The following is a 20,870-nucleotide window of genomic DNA, read 5'->3' as shown; positions in this document are numbered from 1 at the left end:
CCTCCCCAAACCTTGGCCGCTCATCCCGGGAGCTGCAGCTTGCGCTTTGCTCTGTGCGGTGCTGGCGTGCAGGATGAGACCCAAAGCGCCTTATCCTCTCTCCGGGGCTGTGAGGCGCAGGCCTGAGCTCTGCCCACCCATGGCAGCTGAAAGGAAGGCAGGATTATTTGTTGTTTTCCATGGGAAAACTCGAGGGATGTGAAAAAATCAGCTTTTTCGTCGTAACTTGCCATGGCGGGGTTCTTGCAGTGGAGTCTGGGTGAAGGCAGCAGCTGGCTCAGGGATTCTGTGGGTCTCCCCAGGCCACGGGCAGCTCTTGCCCCGTGTCCCGAGCGTCCATCCTGGGTGCCCAGCCCTGCAAGGGTGCCCGAGGAAGCAGCTGCTGAATGCAAACAGTGGTTTTAGATATTGAGGTGTTTTCAGTGAAAAGCAACGTTCTCCTAAGTCTTTCCCTCCACCCCTTTTGGAAAATTCCCTTTAGGGGAAAACTGATTTTTTTACGACTCGAGTCGGTTTTCGAGGCTCTGCATTGGAAAGGCTTTTTGGTTTTGTTTAAACGGAGGATTTGCCTTTGCTGAGGATTTCCCTTGCGTGACGGCCTGCGTGCTCTCAGCGCTTGGGCAGGCGATGCTCCTCCTCGGGCTTTGCTTTTCCTGGGGACCATTGGCTCCCAGCACAGAGATCTTAGCGTCTTGGGGGGGATCCCTGTGATGCTGGGGGCCGTTGCCCCCCACCACGCAGGTTTGCTGTGACGGGGACTTCCCAAGGGGCTGTCCTTGCCACGGAGTAAAAGGAAAATTTAAAATCCACGTGTACTTTAATGTATCGCCCTTCCTCCGGGATGCTCCAGTGTTTGCAGTGGTGCTCGATGTAATCCAGGCAAAGAAAACCATCCTGGGGGTCAGGAGGAGGGGATGAGGAGCTGGGGGGGGCATTCAGGGGACCACGATGGGGGATTCAGGGGACTGTCACGCTGACCGTGGCATCATCCAGAGCCGCCAGCTGCCAGAGGTTTGGGTCACCCTGGCAAAACTGCCAGAAAGGCGCTTTGCTTGTTTTTATCCCTAAAAACCTGTAACAGCACAAATAAAACCCCCGTCTGGGGCGTTAACCGGGAAAACGCCCTTTCGGCTGTTGGATGCTGTCAGAAATGTTGTGTACGGCGATCGCTGCCGCTTACCTGGGGCGAAGCCGCCAGGTAAATGCAGGGAAGGAAATGCATGAGTGGGTGGCAGGAGGCAGGGAAGGGTCCCAGGCTGCTGTGGCCGCTCAGATGCGAGCCACGTTGCTGCTGGTGGGCAGAACGATCAACATTTCGGCGCTCCGAGCCAGCCGAAGGGATGCCGTGGGCAGCTGAAGGAGGACATGGGTGCAACCGCCCCGTCCGAGCTCTTCCATCCATCCCTGCCTTGCCACCCCCCAAAACTGGCCCGAAGGGAGGTTGAAATCACACCGGTTGGTGTCAACCACCGCAGGGAAAACGAGCCCTGCGCCGTGTGGGTAGGGAACAGGCGGAACGGGCCCTAATTAGTAAGAGGCTGGTGGGTCAGAAATCAGTCTGGCGTTAGGTGCTCCTCGCTCAACGGGGGTGCGATCCCGCGCCGGGGAATTAAGGAGGGTTTGCAGGAGGCTGCCTCGACGGGCAGAGGGGGATGGCTGCCGTGACCCTGTTACCCAGGGGTGGAGCTGGAGGTGCCTGTTCGCTCCCGGGCTGAAGGCAGCGAGAGCAGGCGCCTCTTTCCCCTTTCCCTTTTTCGGGCTGGGGACCCTTTTCCCTCCCGGCACCCCAACACGGGGTACGAGACTCAGCAGTGACCTTGGTCGCTCCAAGAACAAGTCCCAGCCAGGGCCTCTCTGCATCCCATCCCTCGGTACCAACTATAACCATCAGGGGTTGGCACTGCTGGAGCAGTCACTGTCTGGGGAAACGTGCTGCTGCTTCAGAAAGTGCCTTTAGTTGGAGGAGACTGAACTGAAAAGTTAAAGCACTAAACCAGAATTAGTTCTGGTTTAGCCCAAACCAGGGCAATAACTGAAATGATCCACGTAACTAAGTCCCCGGTGTTCACAGCCTGGTGCTCGTCTTCCCTACGGGCCAAGGGGTGACTTGGAGCTGCTGTAGCGATTTGAGCGAGGATTGGCTTTTCACTCTGGTCATCGTGCCGATGGAAAGGATTTTAAAATCCACCGGGCGGGCTCGGGGCGGGTTGTGTTCGCCTGCGGTTCTCTGCGCCTTGGTTGTCTGCGTCTCCATCCCTGTCCCGCTCTGGATCCGCGCTCTGCCCCTGCATCCCGCACCGCTCCCCGGAGCTGCCACCGACCGCGCGGCGCTGCGGCGGGCACCGTGGCTGCGAATTAAGGAGCAATTAGCAACCGTGGGAGCAAATTAACTCGAATAAAGCTTCCCAGCAGCGATGGCGCAGGGCGGGGGGGGGGGGGGGGGGGGGAGCCCCTGGGCCTGATCCGGTTGCCCAGAGCACCCCCGAGCCGTTGCCCTTTTAGCTGCGGGTGGCAAAAATGCGGCGTGTTCTCCTCGGCGCGTTCCTTTGTTGCCGTTAAATGGAGCCGGGAGCTCGATACGGCAAAAGGTCAGCGCTGGGAGGGCTATGAAATATTTAGTGGCCGTGTCGTGCTGACCTAGTTAGTTTGCACGCTCCGAAGCGCGCCACCACCGCCGGGCTGCGGCGAGGAGCCAGCCCAGGGGAAGGACGGGCACCCTGCGAGGTCCCTGCAAGGAGCAGGGGGGTTCCTGCAGCCCACCGGCGATGGGAACCTTAACGGGAGGCTGGGCCACGGGCCATCCTCGGCTGCGGAGCTCTGCAGGTCCTCGCTCTGCTGGGGTGGCAAGGCTGGACCGTCCCTGAGAGCCTTGCAAGGATTTCCAGCCGCGTGGAAGGAACCCGGCGAGTGGTGTCACCCTCAGGTTCTTACCAAGAGTGAGCGAGAGCGTTTGTGACCCCGACGTCGCTGGGGGGTTGTTCCGCGGTTGTATCCGTACGTGCCTGGCTCAGCATCGCTTCCAAAGCTGGGGAGGAAAGGAGCAAACGCCCCACGCGTGGCTCGACGGCGGATCTGCCTCGAGGGCAGAGCGTCGGTTCGGAGCCTCCCGAGTCCCTTCCAGCCCCTGGTTTCAGACGGTCACGCCAAGATTTCCTCCTGAGCAGCCCGGTGGGGTTGGGTTTGCAGAAACCCCTTCTCGTACAGGGATCAGCTCCAGCCACCCCTGGGAATATTGATGGGGTAAAACCAAGCCCTGACTCGGCTGGGTGTCTCCCCCAGCCAAAATCCCCATCCCAGGCTGAGCTACGGAGCTCACTCCCCTGACAACGCTCCAGCTTATAAAGACCAAATTTATCACCCAATTTTATTTATTTTTTTCCCCTCTTCTTCTTTTTGTTTATTTTAAATTACAGACAGGCCGGATCGAACCCAACTACCCCAAAGTCTGCGGTCACCAGGGCAACGTGCTGGACATCAAGTGGAACCCCTTCATTGAGAACATCATCGCATCGTGCTCCGAGGACACCTCGGTGAGCTGGGCTGCTGCGGGCTGCCACCCCCCGGGGGTCACGCTGCCCCGTGTCCCCTCCTGCCCTTCGCTGAGCCACCCAGCGGGGCAGGAAAGGGGCTGCCGGGGTGGGGGGTGGCTCGGCCGTGTCAGGAACGGAGCAACTTGTGCCAGCCCCTGGCTGCTGTGTGGTGGCTGTGGCCGGCGCCCAGCTCCTCTGCTGTCCCCAGTGTCACTTATTGTCACAGCGCTGCTCTTTCTGCGTCCCCCGCTGCAGAGCAGCCCTACAGCTGTGCACAACGAGGTCTTTCTGGTTTTTTCTCTTTATTTTTTTTTTTTTTCCCCCCCAAGCCCAACAGCAAGGCTATTATTAATCCTTCTTGCTCTCGGGGACCGCAGGGGCTGCAACTGCTCTCGTGGCCTGAGCCATCAAGTGAGAGGAGCAAAAGGCAGCTTTGCAGGCTGGGGGATGACGGCTCAGGTCATCTTTACCTGGCTGTTATTTGCATCCACCTCCCTTTTTTAGATTCTGCACGTAAGTCCATCCCGAAGGCTGCATCATAAAGGGGGAAAAAAAGCCTTTGTACGAGGGAGAAGGTCATTCTGCACGGCAGAAGTCAGGGCTTGGGGTGATCCAGTTTTTAAGCAGTTACAAATCTGCCTCGCCTGATCCTTAGCGTTTCGCTGTGGTTTGTCCCCTAACGTCTCATCCTCTCCTTCGGTGCGCTGTATTGGCACTTTTTGTTAGCTGAAAGCTTGTCAGGGAAGATATTGAGTGTGGGGGGAAAAAATTCAGATCGTGGCCATGAATCACGGTGAGCTGATTTAAATCCCACTTTAAATTACAACCTTTTATATACAGTCGCTGGGGAATAGGAGGTGCTGGGAGGGAGGGAGGATACTGGGAAGACTTCACGAGCCATCGTTCAACCTGGGAAATGAAGTTAATTGCCCCTGAGGCTGGCTGGTGGGGGGGGATTTACCCCCGATGGGGGCGAGTTGGAGGGGAGCAGCCCTGCAGCCGGGCGGGCTCGTGGCTCCTGGTGCCGCCCCACGGCCGGGGTGCTGCTTAAGGGCAGGTCCTGCACCTCGGGGCTCTCTCCGCTCGCTGCCGGGAGGTTTAACGAGGCTCAGACCGACAGGCTTCATCAGAGAGAGAGGATGCTCGGGTCCTTGGGGACCTGCCACCTGCACCCGGGGGGGAGCACGGGGATGCGGGCGGCTGGTCCTGCTCCGGACTCACGTCTTCCCTCCATCGTGCCCTACGTGGAGAGGGCAACACCTGCACCCTCGTCCCCGGGGCATCGCTACGGGTCAGTCCCCTCCAAAGGGGTGGTGAGGATTCAACGGCTCGGCAGCGCCTGATATTAACGGCCGTGGTTAGACGCTGCCTTGCTGGAGGGGGGGGTCGTTCTGGGTTATTGCTCTGCTTGAAACCCCTCCTGGGGTGACTCCCTCGCTATCAGACCTGTGTCCACCCGTCCCTGTCTGTCCCCGCTTGGACAATGGCATCTGTCCTCGCCTGATGCTCCCCCCGGGGGGTGCCGGGGCCGTCAATTCGTTATTTGTCCTCGTGGGATGATCGGCAGCAGGGCTGATCCTCGCCTTCCTCGTCCCCACCCGCCGTGGCGCCGCGGAGGCTTTTTGGGAAGGAGCTTTGTAAGGGCAGGATGAACCAGGGGGGAGGATTAAAAGGGGAATCACCTGATCTCCGTGGGTGTTTCAGGCTCCGCGTTTCCTTTGCGCCGGAGCTCTCCGCGCGCTCGGGCGCAGCGCTTGATTTTTGGGTTAGCTCCAGCTGCGCCCATACTGGCACCAGAATGGCATTGGTACCGTAACCAGTTCCGACACGTTTCTTTTCAGGTCATAGTGACCGTGGTAATGGGGAAACCTGCTTGAAATAGCCTGTCCCTGGCACTCACCCCCTTTTTGTTTTTTTGGGGGGATTTTTTTTTGCGAGGCCGAGTGTTGCAGCTCCGTGAGGTGATGCCGCGCTGCAGCTGCGCACGGCTGCAGGACACGTTTAATAACGTCCTGCGCAGCAGAAGGCGAGAGGTGGCTCCTCTTTGACCCGATGCAGGGAGCCCGGGCATCGCAGCTGAGCGCCTGGAGGTTTCCCTGGGTCCCCCCTCGCCTCGGGGTGGACGGTGCATCCCCCCAGCAGGGAGCACCTCTGCGGTGCTCGGAGCCCTCCTGGATGCAGATGGGCTGTTTGGTAACAGCCGTTTCGTAACCCGGCGCTTTCGTAACCGGTTCCTTCGACACCCGGCGCTCCGGCGGTGCTTGTTCCTCGGGTTGCGCCTCGTTTGAAAACCGCTGATGCTCTCAAAAATCGTCCCTCCGAGCCAAACCGGCCTCTTAAGCGTGGCTGGCTCGTAACGCCGTGTCTTCTGCGCACCATGCGACCCGCAGGGCAGCGTCTTCCCCCTCTGCGCGTGCAGGTTCAGGCAGAAAACTCACCGCTCCCCCCCCAGACGTCCTTACGCAGATTTTTCACTGCGATATTGCAAAGTCGCTTTGGCCCCTCCTCAGGCTGTGGCTCAGCCCCTGGCTGGCTGGGGCAGCCCTTGGGGGTGCTGGGGAAGAGAGGGATGAGCGACTGAAGGGGCAGCAGCCTCCCAGATGTTCCCTACATTTTGGAAAAGCTTAGTTTCAACTCAGCGATGCTCATGGGGGGCAGCACGGCTGGGGCAAAGGCAAGCTCAGCTTTTGAGATGCTGGTGGAGGAGGTGAAAGGGGAACCCACACGCGCTGCGTTCGATAGGGTTCGGCTTTTTTAATGAGCGTTACTTAACGGTGTGGTGATGTGTCTGCAAACTGGTGTCAGAGCTGGGGTGGGATTGAAGGCTCCGGGAAGGAGGAGCACGCTGGCCGAGCCAGCCTGCCGCAGGGAGGAGATGGGAGCGCGAAGCTCAATCGTTCCGTCTCTTCACCTGAACCACGGGGACGTGCGTCCGCCGCCAAACGCTGCCGGGTTTTGGGCGGCTCTGGGAAGCCGTGGGGCTGGCAGGACCCGGGTCTCGCTGCCGGGGTGGGTGCAGGGTGCTCAGGCACGGAGCAGATCGAGGCGGGGGGGGGGGTGTCAATAAATGAGACGTGTCACTTCGGCTCCCTACCAGTGACCTGCCACGGAGGTGAAAGCATCCTTAGCCGCTCTTCGGTAGCGTTATCTGGAGCTGTTTAATCGGAGTGGGGGCGCTTACCCTGTCCCAGTACGTCACCCCGTTTTGGTCAGCAAGCCCCTTGGGCGCAGAGGCTTTTCTGGTTGCTTTTAGCCCAGGTTCTCCCCGCAGCTCCCGGCGAGGCTGGCGGCAGCCAGGGGGGGTCTCCCCCAGCCCCACTCCCCTGGGAGCTCTGCGTCGGCTTCGTCGGGTCCTTCTCCTCGGCACCCGCAGTCCAGGGGTGAAACCACTGCCTTTTTTTTTTTGGGGCCACCCTTCCCCCCCACACCCCACAGTGCTTGTTGGTCTGATGGGACGGACTCTCCGTGCCCTCCTGCTGCCCCGAGGAGCAGGACGACCTCGGGACGCCCATCAGGGCGCAGGATGAGGCCGCTGGCATTGGGACACCACGGGGGGATTCAGTAGCTCAGACCCCCCGTGGGTGGGTGTCGGGGTCCTCCCGGGGCTCCCGAACCCATCCCGACGCCTGCCCCGTCCCGCAGGTGCGGATCTGGGAGATCCCCGAGGGCGGCCTGAAGAGGAACATGACGGAGGCCGTCCTGGAGCTGTACGGGCACAGCCGGCGCGTCGGCCTCGTCGAGTGGCACCCCACCACCAACAACATCCTCTTCAGCGCCGGCTACGACTACAAGGTGAGCCCTGCCCGGCCCCGCTCCTTGCTGGCAAAGGCTTTCCCTGCTCGTGGCACGGGTGGGAATCCCCTGCGTGCACCCAGGGCAGGATCCTGCCCACCTGGAATAAAATGACCCCCTGTGTCTGCAGCAGACGGTACTTTCCCTCGTGCAAGGGTCTTGCACCCGGTCGTAAGGCCTGTTTTAATTTTGCACGAGCTTCGGGGCAGCCCTTGGAGGAGGGAAGGGGGCTCTGTAGGCAACGAGGGGGGTGATTTCAGCCAAAATAGGAGCTATTAAGATGCCCAAAGTGGTGGTTGCAGGAGGGGAGGGGGGCGGGGGGGGGTGTCTCAAGGAGTGGAGATGCCAGGGCAGCCTCCCCCCCCGCTTCTCCCAGGTCCTCATCTGGAACCTGGACATCGGGGAGCCGGTGAAGATGATCGATTGCCACACGGACGTCATCCTCTGCATGTCCTTCAACACCGACGGCAGCCTCCTGGCCACCAGCTGCAAGGACAAGAAGCTGCGGGTGGTGGAGCCGCGCTCGGGCAGGGTCCTGCAGGTGCGGCGCTCGTGCCGGCGGGGTCTGCGTGCTGCCTGGGCCGGAGGGGGTTAGAAAGAAGATCTTGGGGAGGAACCCTGCAGAAACGTGCAAAAGCTTCTGCAAGGCACCGTACATGCTCGTGACGTGATGACTTGCCTGCGTCAGGGTCTGCGGGTAGTTCTCTGCTGGTTGGTTTAATTGGGTGGAGGTGACGGGGAGGGCTCGGCCTCATCGCAGGCACGGGAGTTGGAGGCTTTGAATTTTTTATTAATTAAGGATTTGTGGAATACAAGAGAAATTAGGGAGGAAAGAAGCAGGAAATTCCAGAAAGAGCCCACAGTTTGGAGGACAGGCGGTGGTTTCTCAGCAAAGGTGGTACCTGATCTTCAGGGAGACGGGCACTTCTGTTCGCCCAGGGGCCAGGCGCTGAACCACGGCACCTCCCCACCGCCTGCCCTCGCACCGGGATGAGATGGGAGAGGCGCTGGCGGGCAGGGGAGCGGCAGGTCGGGGTACCTGCCAAGGAAGGGGCTTTCGCGGGGCGAGGGCTGGGTCTGGGGGCTGCCGCCGAGCGCGCTCCTCCTGTCTTGCAGGAGGCGAGCTGTAAGAACCACCGCGTCAACCGGGTGGTCTTCCTGGGCAGCACGAAGCGGCTGCTGACCACGGGGGTGTCGCGCTGGAACACGCGGCAGATCGCCCTCTGGGACCAGGTGGGTGCCGGGACCCCCCATTCCCTCCCCACCGGGACTCCCCCCCGTATTCAGCACGAGCATCGGGACACCTTGCTCAATAAAGTGCTTTTTCTTGTTGCGCAGGAAGACCTGTCCATGCCCCTGATAGAGGAGGAGATTGACGGGCTCTCGGGTCTCCTCTTCCCTTTCTACGACGCCGACACTCACATGCTGTACTTGGCTGGCAAGGTACGGGCTGCAGCGTCCCCCGGGGAGGCGAAGGGGCTTCTCTCCAGCAAACAGCGCCGGGGAGAAGAACCATCCTGGGAGCTGAGCTCTGCTGAGCCCCGAGCAGAGCGTTAACGCGGCTCTTCGGCCACGAACCCCCGGTTTGCGGAGGTGCCCGCCGCGAGCCGGCAGCATCCCGCCGGGTGATGCGCGGGGCTGCAGCATCCCCAGCCTGTCTCCACCCCCCGGGGATGGGGTGCTGGGGGTTGTTATCGTCTTTCCTCAACCCCCTGTTTGCCAAAGCACTAAACCATCCCTCTTCCCTGCGCTCGCTCCAGGGCGACGGCAACATTCGGTACTATGAGATCGGCTCGGAAAAGCCCTACTTGAGTTACCTGATGGAGTTTCGCTCCCCGGCCCCGCAAAAAGGACTGGGTAAGGGTGGCCGTGCTGCTGACCCTGCGCTCGGAACGTGCCAAAGGTAGATGATGGAAGGCGCTTAATTAATTGCCCGCGGGCAAATAGGTTTGGCGAGGGTTTGGCGAGGGTTTGGCGGGCGCGGTGCCGGCTCTGGAGCACCGGCGCGGGGCTGCAGCGCTCGCGGGGCGGCGTTCGCATTGCTGGGCTCTCCTTCCTGCGGTGATTCAGCTGGGCTGGGGCTGGGTCCCGGCCAGGCGCGCGTCTGGTGACGCCCTTCCTGCTGTCACACGTGCCACGGCTTTACCAGGGGACGTCAGCCAGTGATCCCCGTGGTTTGCCCCGAATAAAAGCTGCTCCTCCCTTTCCCAATGTCCCTGCAAACACCTCGGGTCTGCGCCCCAGGTCCCCAGGGTGATGGCAGGGATTAACTGGGCAAGGAGCTGGGTCTCCTGATGGAGAACGAGGACCTTTTGGGGTCCTCCGTGGCGGGTGTGCGGCTGGGTCCCTGCCCGGGGTTTGCAGCACCCGAGGGTTATCGTCTGCACCTCCTCCGCAGGGGTGATGCCGAAGCACGGGCTGGACGTGTCGGCCTGCGAGGTCTTTCGTTTCTACAAGCTCATCACCCTCAAGGGGCTGATCGAACCCATCTCCATGATCGTGCCGAGGAGGGTGAGTCCCTCGGGGCGCGGGGGACGGGCTGGCGGGGGCACGCGGTGTCCGGGGGTGTCCAAAACGGGGCCGGTGCGATGGAGGTGGCTGACCAGTCCGCTTTGCTGACCAGTCCGACAGCTGGGTCTCTCTGCACCAGTCTTAGACCTCCCAGTCATCACACTTCCCAGGCATGGGATTCCCAAGGTGTTGGGTTTTTTTTACCCAAGGCTTAATGGGAATGTTTTTAGCAAACGCGTCTGCATCGCTCCTGGCCTTGATGCAATTGTTCTGTGCAAAATCACCTCGGTCCATAGCGAGGGGCTCATCTCCCCTGAGGTTTGGGGGCTGTTCCTGGTAAAATACAGCTCGGAGGTGGAGCTGGAGCAGGGTTTGGCGTTTACCTTTACCTGGGAGCAAACCCAGCCAGGGCTGCGCGGAGGAGCCCGTCCTGCTCTCTGCCACAGCTCAGCAGCCGCTCGCCCTCCGCCAGCCCCTCGGCTCTGCTGCCGGCGCTCCCCAGACCCACCACGGGTGCCCTGAGCAGGCAGCGCTGGCGTTTCTCGTCCGGCTGAACGGTGCAAACACCAGTTCGCTCCTTCCCCGCCCGCCCGGGGCGGCTGCATCGCTGCGTGCCGAGGGAGTGAGCGCAGCCGTTTGCCGCAGGTTGCAACGTGCTGCAAAACTTTGTGAGCAGCTTCACGGAGGCGGTTGCTTTCCTTTCCCCGTGGTTTTTGGTTTGGTTTGGTTTTTTTTTTTTTAGTCAGAAACGTACCAAGAGGACATTTACCCGATGACTCCGGGTACGGAGCCAGCCCTCACGCCGGATGAATGGCTGAGCGGGGTGAACAGAGGTAAAAGGCACGGAGCCCCGAAAACGGCCGGGCAGTGGGCTGGGATCGCAGCCCCCCTCTGACCCCCCTCCCGCGCTCTGCCCCACTCAGATCCCATCCTGATGTCGCTGAAGGAGGGCTACAAGAAGACCTCCAAAATCGTCTTTAAGGCACCGGTGAGGGAAAAGAAGAGCGTTGTCGTTAACGGCATAGACCTGCTGGAGAACGTGCCGCCCCGGACGGAGAATGAGGTAGGGCAGCGGGGCACGGGGCCGGGAGGGGACAGTCGCTGGCTGAGGGGGACGTTTTCTGGGTGGAAAGCCACCACTTGGCAGGGCTCTGCTTGTGCTCCCACAGTGAAGTGCCTGGGCACGGCGTTGGCCTGTGACTTGAAGCATCCTGCTCCGCGTTAACCACGGAGCACCCGAAAGGAGCGTCATTAAGCACCTGAAATGTTTATTTATTTATTTTCTTTTAATTAAAATCCTTCTCTGGGAACAACATACGGAGGTGCTGGGGAAACATCAGCACTGGGTCCCAGAAGGAATTTGTTTTGCTGGAGCCGAGTTTGCAGATTGCACGCGTAGGGCACCCCCGAGGCGGAGGGTGCAACACCAAACCCCAGAGGGCAGGCGGCACGGCAAGGTTGTGTGGTGAAAGCGGCCGAGACCCTCCAGCTCCTTCCTTCTCTTCCAGCTCCTTCGGATGTTCTTCCGACAGCAGGACGAGATCCGGCGGCTGAAGGACGAGCTCTCGCAGAAGGACATTCGGATCCGACAGCTGCAGCTGGAGTTAAAAAACTTACGGAACAGCCCGAAGAATAATTAACTTCCAGGGACGTTTTATAAATAAACTTTCTTTGTTTATACTCGCTCTTTAATTTTACTGTATCCACTCACACAGAACATGAGCCAGAAGTCAAGCGACCTGCCAAGAGCCCGCTCGCTCGCTGGAACGACGTCCTCCTCGTCTTGTCTAGCACTAAAACCGCTATAACCGATGGCTACTGCATGAGAGGCGGCTGGGGCGGCCACGAGCCCCAGCGATGGGCTTGGAGTAAGTAGACGAGCCGTGTCCCCTCCGCCGGGACTCACCGGCACGGGGGAGCCGAGGTGGCGGCGGCGGCTCCCCGGGAAAGCGCCGTGCTTCGTTGCTATTCATTTTTGGGGTTTTCTTTTTTCCTATGCAAAAATGCGACAGCGGGTGCAGAAGCGGAACGGGGTGCGGGAAGGGAAGGGCTTGATTCACAGAAGCACGTGGCCGCAGCCCGGGAGCCTCCCGTGGTGGCGGTGGTGCTGCTGGAGGGGTGGCCGTGGCACGGCCGGGCTTGGGCAGGAGCAGCCGGGGAGTGTCCTCGGGCTACAGCCTGGGGAAGGGAGTTGCTCCACACACGTGCATCCCTGCACACGCACCTCCCTCCTTCTTTAAATACAAAAAAAAAACCCCAAAAAACCCCCAAACCAACCAAACGAACAATAAAAAAGGCTGTGTTTCCTAACCAGAGAGGGATTTTTGCTCCCTCCGCCTCTGCAAAGAGGGATTTATCCTCCTCCTGTCTGCTGGGACACGGGCCAGTTGCCACAGGGAGGGGGAAAGATGTCACCCGGCTCACCCCAAGGGTCCCCGGGTGGACACCCCGAGGGATGGACCCAGCGGGTGCTGGGGTTTTTTTTGTGGATTAGGCCTGTAGCGCAGGGACCGACACCAAATACTGCTCGTTGACCTGTATCTCTGTATTTCCACTAAACCAAGTCGCTGCCCTGCCCAGCACCACCCGTGCAACGGTTTCTCCTCTCCGTTAACTCACGTTGTGCCCCGCGCCCACTGCTTCCCCCTCTTCACGTTCCATGTGCTGTCATTGCCTATTATTTATGCTACCACGGAATAGTGACGGAATAAAATGTTTTCAAGATACCAAAACCTTGCCCGCTCCTTCCTTTCGGTGCCGAGGAGCTGGGCGCAAGCGCTGGGTCCCACCCAAAAGGGGGGGGGGGGACGACGACGACACCCAAAGGGGCATTTTGGGGTGAGCGCAGTGTCCCCTGCTTGTGCTGCAGCTCTTTCCCCCCCCCCAGCTATGGGGTACCCACAGGGTCAAGCGATGCTGGCTGGGGGCTCGATGCTGGGGGGGGGCTGCCCGGGGCTTGGGGGGGGGGGGGGCAGTACGAGGAGCAGAAGCCCTGCTTTTGTGCAGGGAAGGAGGTGCTGGGACCTGCCCTGGGCTGGGCAGGGTTGGGGGCCCCCAGTTTGGGGGAGCAGCATGGGGGTGGAGGTGCTCGCCGGAGGCAGCCAAAGATGAATCACAGCGTCGGGGACTGGGTTGGGTTGGAAGGGACCTTTCCAGGTCACCTAGTCCATGGCCCCTGCAGCGAGCAGGGACATCTTCAGCTGGATCAGGGCGCTCAGAGCCCCGTCCGACCTGACCTTGGATGTCTCCAGGGATGGGGCACCCACCACCTCCCTGGGCAGCCTGTGCCAGCGTCTCCCCACCCTCATCGTAAAAAATTTCTCCCTTGTATCCCGTCTAAATCTGCCCTCCTTGAGCTCAAAACCATCACCCCTCGTCCTATTGCAACAGACCCTGCTATAAAGTCTGTCCCCATCTTTCTTAGAAGCCCCTTACCCTGAGACCAGCCCCACATTTGTAGGTAAAACACGGGGGGGTGTTGCAGCCCCCTGCGGTGCCGCAGCCGGGCACGCGCGAGCGAGAGGGCAGCGCGAGGGCCGCTGAGATGGAAATGGAGCTTTAAGCTTTAATTCCTCCCTTTAAGCTTTATTTCTTTCGTTTTTCTGGAGCCGAGGAAGGTGTTAGCATTCGGGGTCAGGGCTGGGTTTATCACTTCTCGTATTTGGGAGGAGAATTTAAGTGGAGAGCAGCGGCGGTTTGAGGTTCCTTCTGTCTCACGGCCTTAGTCAAGGACTTACTGCACCAAATTCCCTCTTGAAAGGGAAGAGCCAACCTTTCTCCGAATCCTCTTGAATCAATGCCAAATGAGCCCAATTATGGCTGTGGGTGGGGATGATTAATGAGCCAATTAGCATATCTGCAAACATCAGCACAAATCCAGCGGGTGCTGCCTCTGTTGCAGGTGACGGGGAGGGGATGGCGCGGGGTGCGCAGGCGACTGACGCGAGACGGAGCCCCAAGGGGTGGCTCTGGGCTCGCGGGGCTCCCAAAAATGTTTGGGATTCACCCAAAAACTCCAGCCTGAGCCGTGGCGGCGCCGTTTCCAGGGCAAACCCTTCCCGAGGCTCTCGCGGCTCCTCTTCTCGCACCTTTCCTCCCCTCTCCCCGTCAAACAGCTTGAGCTTTTCCCGACGCTTCCTCCCGCGCCATCTGGGCACTATTTAAAGCAGAAAGGCCCATTTTTGGGGCACTCCCTTACAGCCAATTTTAGCAGCGAATTCCCTGCGCTGCCGCAAACCTTAGGACTCGACCACGGAGCAGGAGCCCCGCGCAGCTGGGTGCAACCCTGCATCGTCCCTCGTCCCGGTGCTTTTGGGCCACTTGGGACCCGGGAGACCCGCTCCCGTGCTGCCCACGTCCCGGCCCTTGGTGCTTGGGGAGCCTGTGGTTCCGTTGTGGGTTTTTTTTTTAGACGCTTCTGGGTAGTTCACGGTGTTTTCCAGTGTCTAAATGAGACCAGTGAGTCCGCAACCTCCCAGCTTTTCTTCCTCCCATCCTTGCAGACGACATTACAGCTGCTTTAAAGCCACCCAGCTCCTCCTCGGTCCCGCAGCGTTAGCAGAGCTGATCCCTCGCTCTCCAGACCCCCTCCAGGAACTTGATCCAGCCTCGATAATTCACACAGATATCTAATTTATCCGCAGCATTTCCCAAGCTGTCCCCTTCCAAACCCAGGCTGAGGTCTCACCCTTCCCGTGCTGCTGCTGCTGCTTGCAATTACCTCTCCCTCACAGCTGACATCTCCAGGGATAACAGGTTTTAAGGAAAAAAGGCTTAAAGAGCTCAGCTGGCCATAGCAGACAGCCCCTTCCTTCTTCAAACAGGGCCATGGGGTGATTTCTTTCCTACTTTGTTTTCCCCCTCCCTCTTAATGCTGTCCCTCTGTGCTCATCCTTATCAACCTGACCTACTTTCTGCATCCTGGAGGTTTCGCTTTGTTTGAGGCTCGGCCCCCTCGTACGCTTCCTAGCTGCAGGATTATTGTTAATTCTCTGGTTTCCAACGTTTTGCGAGTGCCTACTTGAAAAGATTTCTGGTGATTAACCCCCTCCCCCCCCCCAAATTTATAGGGGAACATAGAAGATCTGGTTTTTGAAACCCCAAATTAAGCAAATGCAGAGGACAAGGCCCTGGGGGTTGTATTTCAGTTAAATGGGAGTTTCCCATCCATTTGCTGAGGACGCCACCGGTCCCTCCTTTTTTCTGACATCCTTAAAAATCAAGGGGTGCTCGGGTTGGAACTTGGCCCTGCTTGGTTCAGCAGCGCCAGCTACGCACTCGGGGACGCTCCCTTGGGAGCTGGACTCCCTCGCAGCCAAAAATAGTTAACAATTTTTTTTACCAATTCAGTGTGTTTTTAGAAAGGATGCGCTGCTGCCTTTTGACGGAAAGCGAGATCCCCAGAATCCAACTTCCCCATCCCCCTCCCGGAGGCTTTCAAACACCGAAAGGGGAATTTGGTGCCGAGACGCCCTGGCAAGCGTCAGACACGTGCCACATCCAGCTGCCCGCCAGGACCGGCGGCCGTGCTCGGACGTACCCGCTTCAGGCAGATGTGGTTGCTCCAGATGTTCCGCAGCGTCCGTCAGGGCTCAGCAGGGGAACACCCCGTCGCCTGCCCTACTGCCCAGCAGCAGCCAGCTCCTGAACAGTGCTGGAAAATCACAGTAAAATTAGCAATTGCAGCAAAACTGTACCGTCTGGAGCAAGGGCCGGTGGTGGCCTCCCACGGGAAGGTGTCCTGGGTGAAAGCCGCGCCTGGCGCTACCCCTGCTGCCACCTCCCTTCTCCGCAGGTTTGCCGAAAGAAAAACTCCAAACAGAAAGGGTTAAGGTCTTGCCAAAAAGGTCCTGACCGGGGTTTTATTGGCTCGGGGCAGAAGGAGCAAAACCAGCGGTGACAACCACCAGCTGATAGCGGGAAAGTCACCCAGTGAGGCCATCAGGACCACGCGAGAACCGCCGAGCCCAACAGAACAGCAGCGCACACGTGCTTGGAGAAGCACCAGTACGGCTTAATGGGAATGCTGGGACCAAAAAAGCGGCCAGGTTTTCCAGTTAAAAGGAAAGTGACAACTGCACACGCGTACGTGCTCCGACTCCAGCCCGTGTCCCAGCTTGTGCCTACCCCCTGATGGTGTTAATCCCCCCAAACACACCCCCCCTTGCCCGATGCACGAAGCAAACCAGCACCTGAATTATTTCCCCCTTCCCTCGGCAACTGGTGCGGCCGCGAACTGGGGCGCTGCTGCCGCTGGAGCCTCCCCGGCGGGAAGGGCGAGGGGCTGCCGCAAGCGAAGCCGTGGGCTGCGCGGGGCCGGGGCTCCACCCGCCGCCCCGAAGGAAGGGAGAGGGGAGCAGAGCTCTCCCGGCTCCGTTTTGGGAGGCAGGAGGAATTATTTGCGGGAGGAGAAGCGAGCGGCGAGGCGGGACGCCGAGGGAGAGCGGCGCCTGCCGCCCTGCTCCCTCTGGGCCCCGGGAAGCACCGCGGTCCTTCCCGCAGACCTACCGGCCACTTCCACCTTCGTCCCCCTCCCAGGCTGCCCCTGACTTTCCGCTAGAGCCAAGCCCCGGGTCGTGGTCCAGAAGGGCCGACAGGTCGCAGGCAGCAGCCGCAGGGCTGCGGGGAGAGGACGGGGCGGGGGGTTGTCCCACCGCTACGAACCCCGCGCTGGGGCGTCCTCCGCGGCCGCAGAATCGGCCGCCGCCAGCCCAAGCCTCTGCCCAGGCTGCCCCTCGGCGTGGGGCTGCGGGCACGGGGACTTCCAACAGCGAAAGCCTCCAGAAAGACGAGGAAGTTCTTCTCACCCCAGGGTGAGCTCCACGCGGCTGGATCCTTCGCCAAGCCTCGTTTTTCTAGCGCCCCGCGGTACCTGTCTTCCCTTACCGGTGGGGACCGAAAACCCTCAGCCGTCTCGCTCCGAGGGCTGAAGCCTGGCATCGTCAGAGATTTCAGCGTGGGATGATTCACTCCTAGTGAACCATAAGACCTCTTTAAAGACAACTCTGAGACATCCTTGGGGGAAGCGGGGATTATCCCGCACAGAACTAGGCCACACCAACCCGAGACCCTAACCCAGCACCGGGTTAGGGACCCACTTTTGGCGAGTCGTTGCACTCGGCTGCAGACCAGCAGCTTTGCCTCTCTCTCTCTCTCTGTGTCCAAATCTCAGTTCCAAGTGAGCTGGAACACAGACATGGTCAAGCAAGTCACGACCCCCACCCCGTGCAACAGGATGAAGGAACAGCTTTCCCCAACTATCACAGATTCCTGTGTTTTAAGGAAATACCGTTTAAACTAGTGCTGGGGGACCTGCTGCAGGGTCCAGGCAGAGCCGCGCCGTACCAGAGCCAGCACTCCTCTCCTCCGGTATAACCGGGTAACGCTGACAATGATTTGGGCCTGGAAAGCCTTCCCGACCTTCGCCGGAGTCCTGGGCTCTCGCTTTAACCGCCGCAAGCGGTACAGGTACAACAATCAACCAAGGAGGGGCTGTCCTCGGGGGTACCCGAAATGCAAACACCCGGGCCATGGTGTTGTTAAGACTGTCCGGACCGGCAGCCCCCGTACGTTCAGCCGGGCACGTAACGACTCGGACCCAGAGCATCCTGACAGGCACCGCGCAACCCTGGGCACTGCAGGAGAGAGGTTGTGTCTGTCAAGAGGGGTCACCAAGGAGGCTGGGAAGGCCCAGCAGGACATTGGAGGTGGTGTGAGCTCGGCGAGGGAAGATGAAGCACCCCAGGAAGAAACTCTCGGGACTTCTCTGAAAGAGGAGCCAAGGGAGGGCTCTGCCTTTCCGCCAAGAACCTTTCCCCAGCGCCTGAGAAGTTCCAGGTAAAGCAAGTTTCACGCTACACGTTAAGGATGAAAGCACCAAAAGGGAATAGTTTGGGCATCTGGAAAACACCAGGCTCCATCCCCTTGCCCCCTGCCCAGGCAGATCCATCAGCCCTGCGTGACCTGGGCTCTTCCAATGACTCCGTGGTTAAAAGGTGAACTGAAAGCAGAGAGGAAAAGTAACACCAAAAACCCCTCGGCATTTGAACGAGCCGAACTCTCCCATTATTCATTTCTGACAGTATTTCTACCTGGGTTTTCCCGCTGAACTGTTAGAAAATCCTGGGGTTTGGGTTTTTTCCAAGAGCTGATAAGTATCACTGCGAGTTGCTAAGCATCTTTAGCCAGCACTTACGTACCCACAGAGCACTTGGGAAAACAAGCCCTCGGATCTCAGCATGACCAGACCGTACTTACATGCTATGAAATAGGAAAGAACTACAAAACGATCCACACTGGGCAAAGCTCATCTCTGTTCGCAGTGGCAGCAGGCAGACTGACGAAATTTCTTAGTTTCCCCCCGCTCCCAGCACACACAGTCAAAACCTCGCTGTCCACCCGGTACCTGCCTCCCCTCTCCCTCGTCCCCCCGAAGGGTCAGCGCAGAGCTCAACAGCAAGCAGGACCCTGCTGCACAGGGAAAGCAGTAAATAAGCGTGGGTAGCAAAGCTCTTCCTGCTGCAGTTTTCTTCAGGAAAGCTCAGTAATTCCAAAATAAGCTTTGAAACAATTAATAAATGCCGCCCGGCCATTCACTGCTGACACAGGGCGACGAGCTGACGGGTTTCTGAACGCTCCCAGGTAGGAGGAAGAAGCGCTTCGCGGGCCAGTGGTGCCTCGCCAGAGCCCGGTGACCAAAGCTAAACCAAACGTCCCCTCAGCACCACCGTGTGAGGCCGGTGTTGCTGCACCTCCTGCAGGCAAAGGGGACGTTCGAGGCTGGTTGTGCAGGAAAGGGGGGGGCCCAGCTGCCGCCAATTCCTCCCAACAGCTCCAGTAAAAAGCTGTGCCTTTGGAAAACCAGCTTCCCCAGTACAAAGCCCAACTGAAGTCTTAGACTGAGCTGGTTTAGAGCGACAACACGGGCTCCGTTGGGGTGGCGGCTCTCGAGTTGCTGGCCCTGCTCTTCGCCTCGCAGGAGCCCAGCGCTGCCCGGCCCGTTCAGGGGTTCGGTCCTGCGGAGGGAGCAGTTCGCCCAGTTGGGCAACCAAAAAAAAAACCCCAACCCGCCCACCCACCCCACCCTACACAAACGCTTCAGGACGGCATTGTTTCCTACCTACAAAAAAGGCTTTTTTTTTTTCCCAAAGAGACACAGTTAAGAGGAAACACGGGATCCTCCACAGCCTCTCGTGCCCTCTCACGGCACAGAAACGCCGTTTTCAGCACAGAGCAGATGCTACTCACTACGCCTTCCGTACCCAACTCATTCACAAGGGAGGTCAACGAGGAGACTTAGCTCTGGCCTGGCAGTCTCGGGTGAGCGAAGCTCCCGGATCCACCAGCCCAGCACCGCACACCGAACCGCTCCGACGAAGGCAATGGGGAGTTCTTTCTGCTGGGCCTGGATAAACAGGGAGAGGATTCAACGGCACGGGCGTAACCGCCGTCACCGCGCTGGTAACGCAGGAGAAACCCTCATCCTGCAAGAAAAATGGCACAGCGTTATTTGCGTTAAAGCCACCACCTCTCCCTCGGCTTCACCCAACCGTGGCCAAGAGTAGTTTTTATGGAGCAAAATGTATCATCAAGCTGCTAAAAATATCAGGGGATTTACCAGAATAGCTTCGTAAATGCCTTTTTAACAAGGTATGCAACTCCTTCCCAGTGGCCCATTTTACTCAAAGAAGCCACAGAAAAATTGTATAAAAAGATTTATTGAAATTCATCAATGACAAACAGACATAAAACTCAAAGTTTGGCTCTTCTGGGAAAAAAAACTGTTGCAAATGTATTTATACAGATGAAATATTGACTAGGAAATACAAGTCACTTCTAAAGCTATTTTAAAGAGGGATATGAAAGTAAAACTGTACATTCACTAGGTATTTTCAGTCATTTTACTGACTTCCACTAGGTAAGAAAATACAATTTTGTATTAGTATCTCGTGCTTGAGTGTATGAAAAGAAACCTGCTACCCTACATGCTGAACTGCCTCCTGTATTTAGGTTTGTAAAAATTTTCAAAGTATATAGCACAAGTGGAAGTAGTTTCTCATCACTTAAAATTGACTAGGTGTTATATATTACAGACCAAAATAGTACACACCTTATTTAAAAGGGTTGAAACATTTTTTTTATTACAATTGTCAAATTCATTTCACTAGTAACTCAGGAATTAGGAACACTTTTTATATATATTTATATATATATTTAAATGCCTGCCATTTTCAGTGTATTGGCTATACCCTAGCCAAAAAAACCCAACCAACCAACCCCAAAAACAAACAGAAAGGAAAACACACAACACACAGGGCAGGGCGAGGCAGGGGGGGGGCGGGGATTGCAAATTCACCCCACAAACCAGATCCAAAGGAACACCCCAAAAAAAAAAAAAAAACCAACCCCAAAAAACCCCCAACAAAAACATTTGGTCACTATTTACAAACAGCGAAATAAACGGTACCTACAAAAGCAGGGAAAGCATCGGCTGAAAATGGCAGTCATTCACGGACAGGCAACAAAGAAATCACTGGATCAAGATGCCATTCTCACCCCCGTTGCTGTGGAGGGGTGCTGCGCCCAAATTTGCAGCATCCCCCGAAAAAAATGCATCCGACGTATTCAGCGACTGGCAGCGGTGGAAAAATCCCAACAACCAACGCGATGCAGCTGTCTCGGAACAGAGTACGTGTATTTGGGGTATCGTCCACGGGTCTTAAAACTTTTTTGTCTTTTGTTTGTTTGTTTGTTTTGGGTTTTGTTTTGTTTTTTTTTTTTTTTAAAAGATGTCAAACTATCCACTCCAATAATAAGAAACAAATTACCACTTGGTTTATACTTACTATTGCAGTTACAGGGACTAAGAGAGGGACAAAAAGAAAAAATTTAAAATGAATAGGAGGAGGAGTGGCAGTAAAAATAGTATTTTATTCCCTTGCCCACCCAGTCTGCTTCTCCCTCTCGTTCCCACAGCAACATTACAATCAGGAAAAAGAAAAAAAAAAAAAAAAAAAAGAAAAAAAAAAAAGAAAAAAA

The 20,870-nt window shown here is 57.9% G+C and overlaps 1 protein-coding gene across 1 annotated transcript in view; it reads left to right on the top strand.

Moving 5' to 3' along the window:
* The window catches only part of CORO2B (coronin 2B), a 28,752-nt gene extending 17,278 nt beyond the window's left edge, over positions 1 to 11,474 (top strand). Inside the window, exons 3-12 of the mRNA XM_086471315.1 lie at positions 3,414 to 3,530; positions 7,173 to 7,322; positions 7,699 to 7,863; positions 8,439 to 8,555; positions 8,661 to 8,765; positions 9,083 to 9,179; positions 9,721 to 9,833; positions 10,576 to 10,666; positions 10,757 to 10,896; positions 11,342 to 11,474. Coding sequence (XP_086327441.1) covers positions 3,414 to 3,530; positions 7,173 to 7,322; positions 7,699 to 7,863; positions 8,439 to 8,555; positions 8,661 to 8,765; positions 9,083 to 9,179; positions 9,721 to 9,833; positions 10,576 to 10,666; positions 10,757 to 10,896; positions 11,342 to 11,473 — 1,227 coding nt within the window. The 3' untranslated portion in view covers position 11,474. The remainder of the gene's footprint in view (positions 1 to 3,413; positions 3,531 to 7,172; positions 7,323 to 7,698; positions 7,864 to 8,438; positions 8,556 to 8,660; positions 8,766 to 9,082; positions 9,180 to 9,720; positions 9,834 to 10,575; positions 10,667 to 10,756; positions 10,897 to 11,341) is intronic.
* Positions 11,475 to 20,870: the final 9,396 nt, after the last annotated feature.

Source organism: Leptosomus discolor, chromosome 11 (genome assembly GCF_034619465.1).
Source record: "Leptosomus discolor isolate bLepDis1 chromosome 11, bLepDis1.hap2, whole genome shotgun sequence".
NCBI lineage: Eukaryota > Metazoa > Chordata > Aves > Leptosomiformes > Leptosomidae > Leptosomus > Leptosomus discolor.
This window is presented reverse-complemented; position numbering and strand designations above follow the sequence as displayed.